At 38.4% G+C, this 20,366-nt stretch overlaps 1 protein-coding gene across 20 annotated transcripts; it reads left to right on the plus strand.

The window, feature by feature from the left end:
* The first annotated feature begins 640 nt into the window (after positions 1-640).
* RNF14 (ring finger protein 14) lies at positions 641-19,813 on the plus strand. Of its 20 annotated transcripts, none has more exons than XM_060415871.1 (10): positions 641-770; positions 3,163-3,338; positions 4,283-4,501; positions 5,683-5,852; positions 6,876-7,027; positions 9,703-10,230; positions 11,543-11,771; positions 15,576-15,748; positions 16,683-16,813; positions 18,382-19,813. In XM_060415871.1, the coding sequence occupies exons 4-10, from the start codon at positions 5,699-5,701 to the stop codon at positions 18,437-18,439; spliced, it is 1,425 nt and encodes a 474-aa protein (XP_060271854.1). In that variant the 5' UTR covers positions 641-770; positions 3,163-3,338; positions 4,283-4,501; positions 5,683-5,698; the 3' UTR covers positions 18,440-19,813. The 20 variants fall into 20 exon arrangements, with proteins under 20 accessions (XP_060271854.1, XP_060271855.1, XP_060271853.1 ...); XM_060415872.1 differs by having other exon boundaries at positions 4,283-4,396; XM_060415870.1 differs by having other exon boundaries at positions 641-703.
* Positions 19,814-20,366: the final 553 nt, after the last annotated feature.

Below are 20,366 nucleotides of genomic sequence, written 5' to 3' on the forward strand. Positions count from 1 at the left end.
ATTTTTGCATATGGCATGAGGTAGTAGGGGACATGTAATTTTAATTCCCACTCAGCCTATACGCTTTGGTAAATTCTTGAACCTTTCTCAATTTCCTCACTTGTAAAGCAGGAATAACAAATAGTATCTAAAGTATAAGGTTATAATGAAGTGAACATTTACATAAAATCATGAGTACAGGACTTGAAGCATTCCTATGCTTAATAAACACTGTAGTTATTACAGTTACAATATGACCAATGAGAGAATGCCTTCATAGTGGAGGTGCCAGAAAGATAGGTAGCATTTCTGAGACCGGGATCCCGGGAGGTAGAAGAGGCTTGCCTTCTCTACTTGGGGGAGCAGGTCTACCCCAGGTAGTTCCCTGCCTCGTGATTTACCTCTAGTGATTGGTAAAAATTCTAATTCCGAGGCACATTCCCAGCAGGGGCCCCAGAATCTGCATTTGTGTCAACGTCTCCACAGGCATACTGAAGTCTTAAGTCTGGTGGGCAGCGGTACGGTGACAGTGGTCGCGGCTGCAGCGCCGGTTTGACCTGCGGGGGGCGGCCGAGGGGCCGCGGCGGTCACGGCGTCTGCGCACAGCCCTTCGCTCGCCGAGGCCTCTCAGCCAGATCCGCCCGGCTCAGCTGACAGCTCCGAAGACGGAAGAGGCGGTCCGCCGGTTGAGCGGGGCGTCTCCAGGAGGGGCCAGCGAGTGGAGGTGAGGGGATCCGGAGCTAGGTTGGAGGGCGGAACTTTCGAGCCCGGCGCGGTGGGGCAGCCGGAAGGTACGGTGGGAACTGCGCTACAGGCGCGCGAGGCAGAGAAGGGCGGCCGGGCCCGGACTGCTTGCTTAGCAGTCTTCAACTCCCCGGACCCGGGACCCGGCCCGGCTAAGGTCCCCGGGGTGCCCAGAGGAGGAAGGGGAAGTTCCAGGTCCTGCCCCTTCGGGACCCCTGGGCGGGCTCACACGCGCGCAGCGTCCTCCGTTTCCAAGCGCTGGGGCAGGTAGCGGGGCTCGGGCCTGCCCCCCAGCTGTAGGTGAGTCGCGCAAACAACGACTCCAGACGCCCCGCAGTGAGCCGTGGAGACACGGCAGCGGCATGCTGACCCCCCGGCCCCCCGCCCACGGGTAAAACGTTCATGGTGTGGCCTGGGAGAATGAGTAGGATTTTCCCAGGCTCGAGGGAAACCCGGCGGAGGAGGGGCTTCCCTCACTCTTATAGCGGTTTCCGGTTTGCCTAAAAGTAATATTAAACTTGAATTCTCTCGTCTTGTGACACCGGGGTTTATTCTTGTTCCTGTGTTAACAGCTGAAGAAACAAGGTGGTCTGAATCCCGTTTTATTTTTATATTAGCTCTGTGACCTTGAGCCAGCGTGGACTTAAAATGTCATTTTTCTGTGTATAGTGGAAATAGGTGTAGGACTTTCTTCATGGGGTTGTGGGAATCTAACGGGTTAGTGCATTTAAAGGGCTTACCACAATGCCTGACACGTGGTAAGAGTTCACTCTTTTTGCTGTTATTGTGACGACCAACCCAACGTGCTCCTGGTGGGATGTGGCAGTGCAGTCCCTGAATCTTGATTCTAGTCCCCCATTGCAGCAACCACATCTCACCCCAGTTCAGTTCTCACTTTTTCCAGTGTCTAACCTAAAGCACTGCTAGATTCTGAGAGCAATATACATAGAGGCAAAACACTTGATCCTTGCCCTTAAGGAACTAATTTAGTCTGGGAGGAGAGGAAGCGCAAGTTCAGAGGAAAAACTAATGCAAGGTGGGGTGTGACAATGTCATAGGAAAGTTACAATAAAAAGTTTTCTGAGTTTTTAAAGGAAGACATGCTAATTGGAAGTTTTATATGGAATAGGGGTTTTGGAGGTGAGTCTTGAAGACTGAATAGAATCAAAGAAATTCATGTCAGCAATTTTAATTAAGGGACTGGGACCCATGGCAGCTTCAGAAGCTGGGGTCTGGTGAGTTGGGTCATAAGGAGCTGCCAATGGGAAACAGCTTGGAGTAGAGTTTCTTAATCCTGGCTGCACGTTAGAATAACATGGTGCACTTGGATGACCCATGTCTGATTGAATTGCTCTGGGGTGTAGCCTGCGTATAAATTCATTTCACCTCATTTATATAGGACTTCCCTGGTGGTTCAGACAGTTAAGCGTCTGTCTACAATGTGGGAGACCCGGGTTCGATCCCTGGGTCGGGAAGATCCTCTGGAGAAGGAAATGGCAATCCACTCCAGTACTATTGCCTGGAAAATCCCATGGACAGAGGAGCCTGGTAGGCTACAGCCCATGGGATCGCAAAGAGTTGGATACGACTGAGTGATTTTACCTTACCTCATTTATAATGTTTGAACAGGAAGAAACAAAAAGCTTAATTACATTGTCACCATGTTCTACAGGTGGTAAAAAGCATTTACAGTTATGTAGGGTGATGTGAAAAGACAATATATCATACATAATACATAATAGTACTACTCGATAAATGTAAATTGATCTTAAATTTCATTGTTAACTTATTTGAGAGTCACACATCTGAAAATATGGTTTTAAAATTATTGTTTTATATATTTTGCATATTTTAAGATATTCATAGCATTCCCCAGAACCCATCTATGGACCAGTCTCCCTTTCTCCTTTATTCCCTGTTCAAGAAGCCTGGTAGAGCATTTAGAATAGGACTTAAATGTTTGTGTGTGAGCACTTTTATTATTTTGTTTTTAAATACCCTGCTGTCTTCCTTAAATTAACCTAACGTTGAGTGTCCCTCTCAGGATTAATTCGTTAGTGGACAAAAGGACAAACTGGAGGGGTAGGAAATGAAGGAATAGAAGAAGTGGAAAAGGAAAGAAAAAAGAAAAACAAGAAAACCGCAGGAAGTGGTTTGTTATGGGGGCATGTTGTGCTGTTGTCTTCTGTGACTTTGGTGTTCTCAGCTCCTCCCAGGGCTGAAGGCAGGCAGATAAGACCGGCACTCTGATTATTGGGAACATGCAAATATCCTTTGAACCACATGGCTCAGTTAGGCTGACATAGGTGATCAATATGCAGCTGTAGATTAGGATTGACTGTGTGTTAGAATGTGCTTGATTTAAGTGGTGGTTGTGGAAATTCAGAATTTAAATTTGGAGAGGATGCTAACACCATCTTTTGTATTTTTTTTCTGCAGATGGCAGGGTTTCTCTAGTATATCTAGTATGAGTTCTACATCTTGGCCTTTTATCCACCTTCAGCAGTCTCATCTCCATCATCTTAAGAATAAATGAGATTTGCATGAGTTCCAAACTTGGGGCTGAAGTACGAACTCCAGTGCTGATATCCTTTTCTTCTAGTTGTTATTAACAGGTACTAACTGACCTTAAATAGAATATATCACTGTGTCTTAGGTAGGGACACAGCTTAAGCAGAACCATTATCATCTGCTAGAAAACGTACTTTTTGAAAATGGAATCATTTTAAATGAATTTGAGTTTTGTAGTGTCACTTTTTTATAACATGAAAAACCACGTCCTAACTTTTCCTTGTGCATTCCAATTTAGAAAATATTTCAGCCAAGAGGGAGCATATTTGCAAATACAGTTACAGTCTAGTATTTTAATCGATAGAATGGTAATTTTTGGTGGTTGTTTTATTAATTTTCACAGATTCTCACACATATTTTTTTGCATGTTTGAATTATCTGACAGTGTGGTGTATCTTTCAGTTGCTGTAATTAAAAAACATTTGTACAGTTTAATTATAGCATATTTTCACGGTTGGTGTTACCTAAAATAATGATAAATCTTAAAATTGATTTGATATTATTTCAAAAATTTAATGTTTTTTTGCTGCTTCCACAGTTATCTGTCTGACATGTTATCATCCTTTTAACAGTCTCTAGAGTGGGGTGTTCTCAAGTAGGAGCAATTTTCTTCCCCCTCCCCAGTGGCAGGGGTGGTGGTGGATATTTGGTTATGTCTGGAGATGTTTGTGATCGTCACAACTCTTGAGGAAAAGGGATGCTGTTGGCATCTAGCAGGTTGAAGCCAGACATGCAAATTCACGTCCTCTAATGCACAGGACAGCCTCCCACGACAGTTGTCTGTTCCAAAACATCAGTAGCACTGAGGCTGAGAAAACCTGCTGTAGAGATTCCTGTGGATTTAAAAAATTCATTTATTTTTAAGAAGTATATCAAATATACTTTGACTGCTTTTGTGAACAAGGCACTTTCCTAAGTTTAGAGAGCAAGTCAAAGTACTTTGTGAGTTGTCCTTGAAAAATTTTTTTATTGTGCTTTCTGTTTTCAGTTCAGTTCAGTCGCTCAGTCATGTCCGACTCTTTGTGACCCCATGAATCGCAGCACGCCAGGCCTCCCTGTCCATCACCAACTCCCGGAGTTCATTCAAACTCATGTCTATCAAGTCGGTGATGCCATCCAGCCATCTCATCCTCTGTCGTCCCCTTCTCCTGCCCCCAGTCCCTCCCAGCATCAGGGTCTTTTCCAATGAGTCAACTCTTCGCATGAGGTAGCCAAAGTATTGGAGTTTCAGCTTTAGCAGCAGTCCTTCCAATGAACACCCAGGACTAATCTCCTTTTTTATGGGGAGGGAGGTGGGAGGGGGCTTCATGTTTGGGAATGCATGTAAGAATTAAAGATTTTAAAATTTAAAAAAAAAAAAAAAGAATGGACTGATTGGATCTCCTTGCAGTCCAAGGGACTCTCAAGAGTCTTCTCCAACACCACAGTTCAAAAGCATCAATTCTTTGGCGCTCAGGCTTCTTCACAGTCCAACTCTCACATCCATACCTGATCACTGGGAAAACCATAGCCTTGACTAGACGGACCTTTGTTGGCAAAGTAATGTCTCTGCTTTTGAATATGCTGTCTAGGTTGGTCATAACGTTCCTTCCAAGGAGCAAGCATCTTTTAATTTCATGGCTGCAATCACCATCTGCAGTGATTTTGAAGCCCAAAATATAAAGTCAGCCACTCTTTCCACTGTTTCCCATCTATTTCCCATGAAGTGATGGGACCAGATGCCATGATTTCGTTTTCTGAATGTTGAGCTTTAAGTCAACTTTTTCACTCTCCTCTTTCACTTTCATCAAGAGGCTTTTTAGTTCCTCTTCACTTTCTGCCATAAGGGTGGTGTCATCTGTATATCTGAGGTGATTGATATTTCTCCAGGAAATCTTGATTCCAGCTTGTGCTTGTTCCAGCCCAGCGTTTCTCATGATGTACTCTACATAGAAGTTAAATAAGCAGGGTGACAATATACAGCCTTGACGTACTCCTTTTCCTATTTGGAACCAGTCTGTTGTTCCATGTCCAGTTCTAACTGTTGCTTCCTGACCTGCATACAGATTTCTCAAGAGGCAGGTCAGGTGGTCTGTATTCCCATCTCTTTCAGAATTTTCCACAGTTTATTGTGATCCACACATATCATACCTAACTGAAAAAGTCAGCAATTATAAGAACCACAGCTGTCCTTTTTGAAAAAGGCTGTTACTGTGATGATCTACTGGGATATTAGATATGCCTGTCACTTTTAGTTAGATAGAAAAGTGAGAATATTGATTAATTCTTTGCAGTTGTTTTTGAGGAACTTTCTTTTGAGGGGAGTGGGTTTGTTGGGGGGAGGGCCATTAGACTTTTCCAGACTCTGTGCCTTTTCTGTTCTTAACTGACTTGAATGATTATCTTCAGCTCCTCAGGAAATTAAATGTCGTCAGAAGACCGAGAAGCTCAGGAGGATGAATTGCTGGCCCTGGCAAGTATTTATGATGGAGATGAATTTAGAAAAGCAGAGTCTGTCCAAGGTGGAGAAACCAGGATCCATTTGGACTTACCACAGAATTTCAAGATATTTGTGAGCGGTCAGTTAATATTCTCTTAAACAGATTTTTTCTAGATAAAGGTTATTCTCAATTTCTTAGTGTACCCTAAGTTATTTATCATCTTGTGTTTATAGGCATTAGTGATAGATGGTAGTATTACAGATTTAATGCCTGTTTCTGTTTTAATTGAAAATAAAGGGTGAACAATTTTCAATTTAATTCTGCCTTTTTGATCACAAATGTTATCCTGCATATTTCATGCTTCCTAATCATCTAACTAGCAGTTCATCAGCCGTGAGTCATTGGCTGTTAAATAGGGGTAATAAAATAGAAAATGAAATAATATATGTGAAAACACTTGGAAAGATTTGGTTGTTGTTAATACTATTTGGTTTCTAGAATCTTTTTAACCACCATAAACACATGACACTACTGCTCTGTGACCTTTCGCTTCAGAAAAAAATTAAAAACTAGTACTTTTGATACTGTATTCACAGAAGACATTATGAACACTTTCTCAATATGTTTCTAGTGTAACAGCCTTAAGTAGAGAAAGTAAGTGTGATAACTGGAAATGAAACTTTGATTGTGAAGGTGTTATGTGTTGTAGCTTGCCCTCAGCCTGAGATCATTGCATTGGCATAAATCCTCCCAACTCTGATTCATTGGAGTTGGCACGTTGTCTAAGTAGGTCATGGCCTTTTGATAGAAATAATGTCTTTTTCTCTAGATTGTGTCTTTAATCATCTGCTGTAAAAAACAACAAAAGAAAACATTGTGTATTACTTGCTCACTGGTGTTAGGAATTATACTCAGAAGTGTAGCAAGAATAAGTTGTGTATCTTCATTTTAAATTTCATGATGCTTAGTAGATTTTTTTAAGGGGTTATAAGATTTTTTTAAGGTGGTGGCTCCAAAGTAAAATTAAGAACAGAAAGTGCTTTGAGGGAGGGTTTTTATCCCCTCAACTAAAGCATTACGTTTTTCTTGAGCACTGCTCAGCAGTAATGGACACTCAAGTGTTGACCAGCTGATCCTTTCTAATCTTTGTTTTTGGTTCAGGCAATTCAAATGAGTGTCTCCAGAATAGTGGCTTTGAATACACCATTTGCTTTCTGCCTCCACTTGTGCTGAACTTTGAACTGCCACCAGATTATCCATCCTCCTCCCCACCTTCATTCACACTTAGTGGCAAATGGCTGTCACCAACTCAGGTTAGACCCGAAACTTAATTTCTATCCATTTTTAGAAACTTAAAAAATCATCTTTAATTGAAGACTACCTTGATGATCTTGAATTCAGTGCATGAAGAACAAATGGGTTTGATGTTGTAATTGTTTCCCCTTCATGAATTATAATGTTAATAAGTTGAAAATGTTTGGTGTTTTAGAAAGGAATGGCAATAATTAGAATGATTAATCATTTTGAATTGCAGTAGGAGTAATTTTTAATCAAGTATATTGTTTCTGTCCTTTTCTTGGTATTTTCCCATTTAATCTGTATTGTAATGGAGACTATAGGTCCTCCTCATTTTCCTCAGATGTTGCTATTGCTTTTTTTATCCATTCCTTAAATGAAAGATTTAATTGTAATTAGGACTAAAATTGAGCTAATATACTTATAATAAACATTCCTTAAGAACGCATAAGAGCGCTTTTGTATGTAGAAGTCTGTATATTAGCAACAGTTGTTGACTGCGCTCACATAATGTGAATGCACACAAACAGAAATGCATATGATTCCTGTAGATATCTCATTAAGGCTTGAGATCTGGTATTACGAGCTTTCATGTCCTCTGCGTCGTATATCCTTTTCTACTAACAATGTCATCTCTTGATTGAGACATAAATATGGCTTGAAGCTAATATAATGTATTCTGGAATAGATAATGGATCAATAGCAGTTACTTTTCTAGAAGTCATGAAGAAGATTGATAGGCTGATGTATTAAGACAAAAGCTGTCAGAGTTACTTGACCTCAAGGAACAGCTTGTCAGTTTTTCTTTATTGGTCATGTAATTCTCATTCCCACCACTGTGCATTCATCACCAGGCTGATCCTTAGATGAGAGTGCATTTGTAAAATTGAACTTCGAGTTTAAAAACAAAGTTAAATTTTTTAAAAAGAATAATACATGTAGAATAAAAAGGAGTTCACCTTGCATTTTAACGTCTTTGTCAGAGGTAACACATGTAAGACAGTGGATTATTTACATTTAGATCACTGAGAGTTGACTAAATTATCGAGACATTTATAGTCCCGTTTCTCCAGAGAGCTCTTGATACTTTATGTTCATGCATGTATACGTATGTACAGTTGCAGATTCCAACAAATAGCATCTACTTAATGCTGGCTTTTAAGGTGTAGGGAGAAGAGAGTTGCTCCTTATTTTATGCTACATAGCTAAAATTACAGTAGGACTCTCTGTCGAGTAAATTTTTGTCCATATAATTGACATTTTAATCTGTCTCTTATGCTCCCTCTTCCTTCAATTCTTATTTTTTACTGGGCCCTGATTCCTTGGCTTTATGAATTGCTCCTGTTAATAATGAAGTTGACTCATGGACCTGTTCCTCACTGAATTTGATTGATAGATAGAAGTGGATTTAGTTTTCTAGTATTTTCATTATTTCTTTTCCAATATATATACACATAGTGTCTTTCATGCTCTTCTCTTTCTGCCTCCCTCGTTCCTCACATGTACGTACATATCAGATACCTCTTTTGAGAAGGGACTAGAGAAGAAAAGAGGATGGAGGAGGGTGACTCCTTCCTTGGGTTTGGTGACTCAAACATTCAGAGCTTTCCTTTTAGTATTTATTACATTTTAAAGATTTCATCCGGTTTCTTATTGATCATGAAAGCACATTTATGCAAATGTGTAAAAGCATTTGTTGTCCAGTCTTGAACAGTCAGTGTTTAATTTTGTGCCCGTATAGAGTTTAGTGAATAGCACTACACAGTGTAAGGAAGAGAATGTGGTTCTTTTTCACTTCAAATGTCAAATTTACAAAATTTATTTGCATCTGGAAGGCTTATTCTTTGATGTTTACCTAAAAAGAAAAGCTGCTTATGAACCTGAGCTCTACTTAAAAATCTTCTTATATTTGCCTTTCAAATTGAACAGACCAGGTTTAAAGGAGGAAAAGTCAAAATAGTTTAAAGTTTGATTGCTTAACTTAGGAAAAATGTGAGCTTTGCCCATGGGAGTCAAATCATGTTAAGGGCTTGTAATCATGTCCAGGTTCGATATCAGTCTGCTTTCCTTTATTTACCAGGATCTGATGTAAGCTCAGATTGCTTAGTTAAAATCAGCTTATAAATTGGAATAACAAGGACTATGAGACTAGATTCTGTTGGTGATTTTTTTCACATAAGTTGACTTCTTGATACAGTTGAAAGAATTAATTTTAAAGCTTGGATGGTATTTTAAAATTGTGTTTTGCTAATCTTTATTGTAGGGTACCAACAGGGCTAGTACTCCAAAGGAATAGAAATAGTTCATTTTAAAACTAGATCTCTTCTCCTACATGAGATAGATAGCAATACTAAAGTAAAGAAAAATAAAGAACAGAAAAAGTCCTCCATTTCAGTAGCCCATATGTAAACCTTGTTCTACATCTGGTAGACTCTTAACTGTTTCTCTTGTTTTATGGAACTTCTTTTAGCTTCTGACCTTGTGTCTATGGCTCATGTTGCTGAATAGTTTAAGAAGTACTTTGATAAGAACACTGATGCTATTATGCAGCACAGTTTATCACAGAAGTGAAAAGAATACTTTCTACTTTAAGTAGAAAGGTCTAAATTAAAAAGATTTCAAGGGAAATTAGGAGTTGACAGCATCATCATCTTTCCAAACTCACCAACATCCTCATGTGTTTTCCCCCTAGCTATCTGCTCTCTGCAAGCACTTAGACAACCTGTGGGAAGAACACCGTGGCAGCGTGGTCCTGTTTGCCTGGATGCAGTTTCTTAAGGAAGAGACCTTAGCGTACCTGAATATTGTCTCTCCTTTTGAACTCACGATGGGTTCTCAGAAAAAGGTTCAGAGAAGGATGGCTCAAGCTTCTTCCAACACAGAGATAGATTTTGGAGGAGCCACTGGATCTGACATAGACCAAGAGGAAGTTGTGGACGAGAGAGCCGTGCAGGATGTGGAATCATTGTCAAGTCTGATCCAGGAAATCTTGGACTTTGATCAAGCTCAGCAGATAAAATGCTTTAATAGTAAATTGTTCCTGTGCAATATCTGTTTCTGTGAGAAACTGGGTAGTGAGTGCATGTACTTCTTGGAATGCAGGCATGTGTACTGCAAAGCCTGTCTCAAGGACTACTTTGAAATCCAGATCAGAGATGGCCAAGTTCAATGCCTCAACTGCCCAGAACCCAAGTGCCCTTCAGTGGCCACTCCTGGTCAGGTAACTCTTCACTCTGCTGACAGCTGCTCCCTAATTCTCTCACAACTCTCCAAAGGGAGGCATTCTCTCAGGAACTTCTTGATAGGGCTCATCAGGACAGTCTGAGGCCTTGGAGCCAGCCCACCAGTTTTATTGTGTCCATGATCTTATTTAAACAAATGTAAATGCTCCCTTTGCTGGCTTTGGTGTTCCTTGGCAAGGATGAGCATTAAAAAAATAATTCTGGTGATTTACTCTATATTATCTGCTGGAAGGGGGAACTACTACCCAGTCTGTGTGAGGTTGGGATCTAGAGGGGTTATCCCTTGGGATGATTAACCAAATGTTTACAGACTTTAAAGATAGCCTGCTTGGTTGTTTCTTCTTTTTTTTTTTTTTTTTAAATCAGCTCCTTTGAGGCATAAATGTACTCATTTAAAGTGTACATTTTGCTTAGTTTTGACAAATGGGTAGACCCATGTAACCACTGTCTCAGTCAAGATATAGACTTCCCATACTAGCTCAGTTGGTAAAGAATCTGCCTGCAAAGCAGGAGACCCTGGTTTGATTCCTGGGTCACAAAGATCTGCTGGAGAAGGATAGGCTACCCACTCCTGTATTCTTGGGCTTCCCTTGTGGTTCAGCTGGTAAAGAATTCACCTGCAATACGAGAGACCTGGGTTTGATTCCTGGGTTGGGAAGACCCCTGGAGAATGGAAAGGCTACCCACTCCAGTGTTCTGGCCTGGAGAATTCCATGGATTGTACAGTCCATGGGGTCACAAAGACTCAGACATGACTGAGCCACTTTCACTCACTCATTCACTCATACTTGGTTTGATTTTGAAGTGAGATAGAGGGTTTTATTTTCTTTTTTTTTAATCTAACTTTATTTATTTTAATTGGAGGCTAATTACTTTACAATATTGTATTGGTTTTGCCATACATTGACATGAATCCTCCACGGGTGTACATGTGTTCCTCAACCTGAACTCCCCACCCACTCCCTCCCCATCCCATCCCTCTGGGTCATCCCAGTGCACCAGCCCCTAGCACTCTGTATCATGCATCGAACCTGGACTGGCTATTTGTTTCACATATGATAATATACATGTTTCAATGCCCATCTCCCAAATCATCCCACCCTCGCCCTGTCCCACAGAGTCCAAAAGACTGTTCTATACATCTGTGTCTCTTTTGCTGTCTCACATACAGGGCTATCGTTATTATTTTCTGTTCATCTGGTTTTTATGCTTGCTTCCTAAAGATCTCCCTTAGGATCAGAACTGGTTGGGAAATCATCAAACTTAATGATGTTTCACATTTCCCTCCAGGTCAAAGAGCTAGTGGAAGCAGAGTTGTTTGCCCGTTATGACCGCCTTCTCCTCCAGTCCACCTTGGACCTGATGGCCGATGTGGTGTACTGCCCCCGCCCATCCTGCCAGCTGCCTGTGATGCAGGAGCCTGGCTGTACCATGGGCATCTGCTCCAGCTGCAATTTCGCCTTCTGTACCCTGTGCAGACTGACCTACCACGGGGTCTCTCCGTGTAAGGTGACAGCAGGTAGGCTGTAACCGTGTGAACTCAGTCTCCCAGCCCTCCCTCACCCCCTAGAAAAGAGACTTATCACTTCAATTCTTAATTTGGAAGAATTGTGTTCTTCTTTGTTGGTTCAACAGATATTTTTATGTCAGTTACTGCCTACATTCTGGGAATATAGCAGTGACCAAATGCCCTCATGGAACTTACATTCTAATGAGGGAGACAGGCAAACCCAATAAATAAGAATATTAGATAGTGGTAAATGCTGAAGAGGAAAAAAAAAAGGAAAGCAGAGACAAGCTATGAAGTGTTCTGAAGGGGAAGACGTTTGGGATTTTATTTAGAAAAACCCAGCGGAGGCAAAGTGGTTTGAGTAGACTTGAAGGAAGTAAGGAAACCATGCAGATACCAAGGGGGAGCATTCCATGGAATGAATGACAGGGTAGTTTCTATCGATGAGTATGGAATAATGCAGATGCTGGCAAATACAGAGCGTCTGAGCTATCGCTGTTGTTTCCATGATGCACACGTTTGATCAAGTGCTTTCTCAGTGAGCCCAGGAGGCCTCAGAATCTTCCTCAACCCAGTGCTTTAGAAAGCCACCCTCTATTGAGGTAGGCACAGGAAGTGAAACCTGCTAGCCATTTCTGGTTTAGATAAGGATTGAGAAATCATGCCCTTGACATCAGTTGGACTAGACTTTGGTGACTTAGTGTTTCTCAAACTAACAGGGCTGATGATAATAGCTACTTCATAAGGTTATTGTAAGTTTGAAATGACCTATTGTAGTGCTGCTCAGAGTTGTTATAGTTGTTATACTGGTCAGTGACAGGGTAAATACAGAAATTGAGAGTCAGGGTTTAAAACTTTTATAGCAATTTCATTATTGCTGGCCACTGACTAAATTTTATATCAGTCAAACACAAAAATTTAGGCTTATATTTTTTGTCTTTTTATGCATTTTTATAATAATTCATTTGATTATGTTTTGCAAAAGTATTGGTCCTTGACAGAGTGGGAGGAAAAAGCTGGTTCTTCACTGAAATTTGAGAATGGGCATTTTGCATGTGAAGTGCAAAATGGTAACTATTTTTTTTAATTTGTGTATTATTTATTATTAAAGTATAATTAATGTATAATTTGTGCTAATTTTTTCTGTATAGCAATGTGATTCATTGCTGTACAGAATATATGTACATTCTTTTTTATATTTATATTTTTTTCCATGATGATTTATCACAGGATGTTGAACATAGTTCCGTGTGCTATACAGTAGGACCTTGTTTATCCGTTCATGTATAACAGTTTGCATAACCCCAACCTCCCCAATCCATTCCACTCCTGGTTTCCTTGGCAACTACCAGTCTGTTCTCTATGTCTACAAGTCTGTTCTTGTTTTGTAGATAGGGTCATTTCTGTCATATTTTGGATTCCACATATAAGTGGTATCATATGGTATTTGTCTTTTTCTTTATGACTTTACTAGTAGGATAATCTCTAGCTGCATTGATGTTACTGCAGATGGCTTTATTTCATTATTTGTTACGGCTGTGTAGTAGTCCTCCGTATGTATGTACCACATCTTCCTTACTCATTCATCTGTTGATGGACATTTAGGTAGTTTCCATGTCTTAGGTATTATGAATAGTGCTGCTGTGAATATAGGAGTGCAGCTATATTTTTGAATTATAGTTTTATGTGGATATTTACCCAGGAGTAGGATTCCTGGATCATTTGGTAATTCTATTTTTCGTTTTCTAAGGAACATCCAAAGTGTCTTCCATAGTGGCTGCACCTTTTACAGTCCCATCAACAGTGTAGGAGGATTCCCTTTTCTCCACACCCTCTCCAGCATTTGTTATTTGTAGATTTTTTAATGATGGCCGTTTTCACCTATGTTAGGTGGAACCTCATTGTAGTTTTGATTTGTAGTTCTCTAATAATTAGTGGTATAGCACATCTTTTCTGTACCTCTTGGGCCATCTGTTTATCTTCTTTAGAGAAATATCTATTTATTAATAGTTATTTTGCCCATTTTTCCATCGAGTTGTTTGTTTTTGTTGTTGAACTGTTTTGTTGTATGAACTGTTTGTATATTTTGGAAATTAAGCACATGTCAGTTGCATCATTTGCAAATACTTACTCTTCCAAACCATCTCTATTTATTGATGGTTTCCTCTGCTGAACAAAAGCTTGTAAGTTTGATTAGGTCCCATTTGTTTATTTTTGCTTTTATTTCTATTACCTTGGTCAGAAAATGTTTTGCCTCTGTTCTCTTCTGAAAGTTTTATGGTGTTATGTGTTAGATTTAAGTCTTCAAACCACAAAATGGTAACTATTAATGCCAGTATTGCTATAGTTACTGATTGTTAGCAGAGTGTCATCTCCAAGAAAGGACCCTGACAGGAGAATGAGTAAATGGAGTATTTCCAGTCACCTATGACAGAGTCTTGTAGAGGTTATGGGCAGATGGGATGGAGAACTCACCAGAGTATAATATAAGCTTTTACTTGAGACTTTGGTATCCTTATCATTGAGAGGCTGAAGTACCTTCCAGGTATTTCACAATGTTTGGGGAAGAAATCAAAGATAGACTTGGGGGCTGCAGCAAAATTGGGAATCTCTTTCTTATTCTCTATATGTTAGATATTACCATTAAAAATATATGATACACTAATAATTTTATTATTTTGAGAACATTAGAGCAGCAACCTCTGTCCTTAAGATGTCTTGGAATACAAAAACGCTTTGAACTAGTAGAGGAAATACAAATGACAGGATTTTAAAATACATGTCTGCTGCATCTCAGTAGAAGTGTTAAAGTCACGGGAATGAACAATACAGAGAAAGGATACATAGGTGAAGGAAAAGTGCAGTTAAAATTCTGCTCCAGAAGTTGTCTACTTCTAAATAGTATGAGGAAGGTAAAATAATAAAAGAGCCAGAACATTGTTGAGAGAGGTCTTTAATTAATTGTGTTGAAAAGGTAAGGTAATAGAATTGTGAGCAAAAGCCTTTGTTGACAAATAAAGCCTTTGGAAATAGCTGCCCATTCCATTTGAGTTAAGTGATAAAGCAGTAGAAACCAGATTGATGAGTATGAAGCAGAAAAGTTGGTAGAAAGGACTTTTCCTTTACCTGTTGGTGGTAAATTTTATTCACTGGCTTTTTTCATATATATGCAGAATTGAACTGTTGGTCTTTGCCCTTAAATCAAAGGTGCTTTTGTTTAGTTTGGCAGGTCTTGTTATTAAATGGTGAATGATGCTGACTTAGTAGAAAATCAGCATCTGTTTCAACCTTTGTGTCATTTGATAAGTCAGCCTTTAAACTGTACTGCTAGTTGTACTAGTTGCACAAAAATATCAACATTAATAAGTTAAAATCAAAGAGAAAAGGTAAGCTATTATTCTGTCACATTTAAGAAGTCCAGCTTTTCTACTTGGAGAATTCCTGTCTGTTCTTTGTCTTTCATGCATGTGTAATTTTTACCTAGTTACAACCTAAATATTCTTTTTGCTGGCTTCTGTAATGAGTATTTTAATTGAGTTGTAGCCATCCTAATTATAAGTTTTAATAACTAAACATTATGTCATTAAGTGGTTCCACACATAATTATTCCCTTGGACATTTAATTTGTTTGCCATTGTTATATGTGTTATATGCATCTCTTTGCATATAATTTTACTTTGGATTAATTCCTTATGATAAAATCCCAGGAATAACATTATTAAATAATAATATTATTGAATAGTCAAAGGTTATGATCATTTTTAATGAGCTTTACCAATTGTATTAAAGTTAATTTTCCATTTCACCTTCTAGAGAAATTAATGGACTTACGAAATGAGTACCTACAAGCAGATGAGGCCAATAAAAGATTTTTGGAACAGAGGTATGGTAAGAGGGTGATTCAGAAGGCACTGGAAGAGATGGAAAGTAAGGAGTGGCTAGAAAAGAACTCAAAGAGCTGCCCATGTTGTGGAACTCCCATTGAGGTAAAAGTCTGGGGACAGACTTGGAGGCCTGCCTACTTGCCAAGCATGTTATGATTTCCTCAGGAAGCCTTTTAATTTTGAACTAATTAAGAAAACATATTTTGGTATTTATTAAACCTTCTTGGAAGATTCAAATTTGCTAATTATTGTTATTGATATTAAATATATTAGACTTCCCTTTTCAGAGTGCTTTCATACAGTGATGGTTTTCCTCACCTTGTGTCTGCCTCAAAATTTAATGAGTTATGAGGAGGCCATGCTAGGACTACAGTCAACTCAACTCATGTATGTTATTTTTTTTTAAAAAACAGGCTGACTTCTCAAAACTATTTATCCTGGAATTTAACACATCTTTTTAACAAGTTCCTGCTTATGAAATACAGATATAAGTCAAAATAGATAGATAAATCTATTGTTTCTTGACAAAACCTTAATATATTTTAAAATCAAAATATATGTCTTTGCATTTGATTCTGTTTTTCCAGTCCATTATATCTGTGCTAACCTGGATGATGATGCCTCAATTACTCCATTAAGGAAACTAGCCTTCTATTTAACCACTTTGACATGCCTCAGCTCTGATAGAATGGGAGACTTGGGTACCAAATGTTTACTAAGATTTAGGTAAAAAGTTTAAATCCCACATATTAAAGCCAAACATTTTCATAATCAATCTAACTACATAATTCACCTATACATGTTTGGTTTGTATTTACTGTTTATCAGAAGAGATTTTGCTTAGTATTGAAGTATTTCCTGTATTTCCCTTGTAATGCCAAAGAGTTTAGGCATTAATATCAGTGTGTGTTAGCCTGTGTTTCTCAACCCTGCATTAGAAAAGGGAGACGATATGGAGAATGTTGCACCAAATCATTTTGTCAAGTGCATTTCTCTTTTGCTTTTACAGCCTTGATATTTTTCTCTTTCCCACCAGAAATTAGATGGATGTAACAAGATGACATGTACTGGCTGTATGCAATATTTCTGCTGGATTTGCATGGGTTCTCTTTCTAGAGCAAACCCTTATAAACATTTCACTGATCCTGCTTCCCCGTGTTTTAACCGGTATGTATTCCCAGAACTCCTACTTTCAGCAGTTTTTTGGTACTTGATTTGCAGACCACAAGCCCAGGAAGTTTTAGCTCTGTTTATTTAGAGAATTTTCTTATATTTTAAAATATTTTCTTTTATATATTTTTCATATTTTTCTTTCATATATTTTGTCATATATGCATTTTCTTGAAAATGAGTTTTATGATGAAAATGTACTATCTGAAGATTTTCTTTAATTTATTATCCTCCTCAACTTTTTTAGTGAAAAATTTCAAACATATGGAAGAGTTGAAAGGATAGGACTATGATATCTTTCACCAAAATGAACAATTGATAATATTTACCATATTTGTTTTCTAAATTTATTGCTTAACTACTTGGCCATAAGTTGGAGATATGATGCATCGTCTCTGTATACTTCCACACATCTTTCCTAAGATAAGGAAAGTTTTGTACATAACAGTAATACCTCAAAAAATTTAACAATGGCGTACTGTCATCTAATAAAATATTTAAGACTTATCAACTATTCCCAAAAATATCTTTTAAAGCTGTTTTATTATACCAGGATCTAATCAAGTTTAATTATTTTATTTGATTCCGTTTCATAATAGAGAAAAGTATTACCCACCTTTTGTTTGTCTGTATTGAGCGGAACATTGACCTTTTGAAGAGTCCAGGCTGTTGTCCTATATAACCTTACCTGCTGGAGTTCTGTTTCTCCATGGTGCCTTTTAGTTTGTTTCTCTTTGCTCTCTGTTTTCTGTAAAGTGGAAGTTAGCTGTAGAATGCAGTTTGGTTAGATTTAGAGTAACATTTTTGACAGGAATACTTAACAAGAGATGGTGTACTTCATGTTGTATCACGTCAGATCCATAATGTCAGGCTCTCTCACTGTTTAGCATGTTCAGTTCTATCATTTGTTCCGTTGTAAAGGTAAGGTTTTTCTTCTGTTGTCAGTGAGTGATCTGTGGGATGACTCCTTGGCACAATGTGAATATCCTATTCTCCACCAGCTTCAGTTTCAATATCAGTTGATAATCTTTGTTAATAGACATCTGGGGGGTACCTACAGTCAGTTCTTGACATTATGAAACTATGAGTTGAAGAAACCAGCTCTGCCTATGAACCACTGGAAATAAAAGTGTTGAAAATACAAATTTTAAGTAACATAAGAGGAGGAAAAGAAATTGGCAACTGTAAAACATTCTGCTAGTGGAGAGTACAAGCACGGTGAAGATGGAAAGGATGGAGTGATTAGTATGTAGTAAAGTTACCGTGTTTTGAAGGAGTGCAGCTTCTTGACTGCCTGAATTTTTCAGTCTTGACTTATTCTACATATTATACACATTAGTGTCAGTTTTTGTGATACCTGTCTCCCATTATTGTTTCTCCTTGGCCCTTGAGAGTTGTCTGGATCCTTAAAAAAGGGTTGTTATTTCAGCCCTTCCCAGTAGAATAATTAAAGGAAAGGAAAAGATATTATCAGAATAGTGCAGAACATATATTTGAAAAAAGGAAAGAAATTATATTCAGTTTCTATCAGGTATATTAAAATGTACCTTGTTTTATGCTTCCAGGTTGTTCCATGCTGTGGATGTTAATGGAGATATTTGGGAAGATGAGATTGAAGACTAGTTAACTTCCACTGCTCAAGATATGGAAGTGGAATGGTTTGCCCTAATCTTTTGTCAAGTATACAGAGTAACTTTGCAGGATATTTAGGGTGCCATTGATTTAGTCTTCCTATGTAGAAGATATGGAAGAACAAGGTTTTATTTTCATGTGGTACTACTGATTAAGGCACATGTATACATTTTTTCATTGCAGCATAATTGAGGAAGTATTAAGCCAAAGGTTCAGAAAATGAAAACTAGAAAATATTAAATATTACAATGTGCCCAAAGCTTTGAATAGTTAAAATTAAATATTTATTTTCTTCTCCAAGCTTTAGGGAAAGAGAGAGGGGTTAAGAGTTAAAGACCTTTTTGTCTCTGAGAAGCATCCCTCTAAGACGTTCTGTGGGAGCTCTCTCAGTAGTACTCCTTAACACTTGGGGTAGGTAGAAGCCTTACTAAAGTTGTGCCGAGAGCCTGATCTTATTTACTCCGTATTACATTCTTTCCAACCTGATTTCTGCTAATTTTATTTGGAGGAAGCCCCTTACTCTCTAACTGATTAGATGGCCCCGTGTCATTTTGATCTGCTGCTTTTCAGAATAGAAATTTACAGATAATTTAAAAAATATTTTTTAGTATGTAAACACTGTAGGTCACCTAATATATTTATCAGTGGTCTATAGTCCACTGGTTTTGAGCCAAGTCTAGAATTTATTGATAGTGGCTTAGAAGAATTTCAGCCCTTTTAGACTTTCATGCTGCTTCTAGGCAGTGGAGCCTAGATTCAGAACGACTTGCCTTTGCTACCTTTTGTTCTACATTCTCTCCGGTTGACCCTTGCCCTACCTTTCATTGGTAAGGACAATTTTAATATTAGCTCCAACAGCTCATATTTTTATTTCCCCTGCTGGGATAGGAGAAAGCCTAATATATTCCCAAGCTGAACTGTAATTATCTGCGTTTTGAACACTGCACCACCATAGTTCCAGCGCTAAGTTTCTGAATTCTTTTTAAAAGGGCTTCTCTAATGTGCTATGGAAATTTGTTTTCCTATCCTCTCTTTTTTTTTTTTTTGGCATCAGCACTGTTTCAGGGGATGATTTTGGCTTGATACCTAGATCCCCGTTCTTGGGTTTTGTTGGCTTTTTGAAAAATTGTCTTTCCTTATGGTTTGGTGAGTGGGTTGGTAGCAAAATAAGATTTTTGGTAAAAAGGATAGAAGAATTCAGCTAAAGCTGTGAACATGTTCTTTTTTCCTACCTTGTCATTGAAGATTGGGGAATCGCTTTTAACCGTTTTATGTGTGTGTATCCAAAGAGCATGGACTGTTTCTGGATTGTCAATGAGGATGCTAAATCTTAAAAATAAAAATTATTTAAAAATTGTCTTATAATTAGAGCAGAGTTGCTGCTATCTGTTCTGTCACCAAGGCAATGATCCATTTAAAAACTATGTGGTGTATAACACATATTCTTAAAGTGAGCAGAAGAAAGTCATGGAACAGTGTCTCCTCTTTTACCTAAGCTTGTGACTGAACTTAGATTTGGGGGCCCATATTTTGTTTAATCTACATGGATTCAGCACATTTTATATAAGAACTAAAGTTAACTTAAAAAATAAGTTGAAGATAAGAAATGGAAATGAAAACAACTAATTATATATAGTACATACTTGAGAATAGTGGCTCTTCTCAATGACTGGGTAAGAGTTCATTTCATACCTTTCACTGGTAGCCTCTCAGAAGCTCTTAGGTTCATGGGCTAATTGATGTTGCTAGGGGTTATTTGGGTCTGTTGTACATTATGTTAATGATGTATTGAAAGTAGGAAAGACATCTTAGTTTCGTGAAAGAAATGACAGGATTTTTCTCTATAATTAAAAAAAAACACAACAGGTCCTTAGCCTCAAAGACTTGTTTGTTCAACTGAGTGTTTTTTCTTTAGGTA

Source organism: Ovis aries, chromosome 5 (genome assembly GCF_016772045.2).
Source record: "Ovis aries strain OAR_USU_Benz2616 breed Rambouillet chromosome 5, ARS-UI_Ramb_v3.0, whole genome shotgun sequence".
Classification (NCBI taxonomy): Eukaryota; Metazoa; Chordata; class Mammalia; order Artiodactyla; family Bovidae; genus Ovis; species Ovis aries.

Bases quoted from the DNA above. Each gene is read 5' to 3' on its own strand.
- RNF14 (XM_060415866.1), top strand. From the start codon at position 5,699: ATGTCGTCAGAAGACCGAGAAGCTCAGGAGGATGAATTGCTGGCCCTG. The intron at 7,028-9,702 runs GTTAGACCCGAA...TTTTCCCCCTAG, and splicing joins AATGGCTGTCACCAACTCAG to CTATCTGCTCTCTGCAAGCA. The intron at 10,231-11,542 runs GTAACTCTTCAC...ATTTCCCTCCAG, and splicing joins CAGTGGCCACTCCTGGTCAG to GTCAAAGAGCTAGTGGAAGC.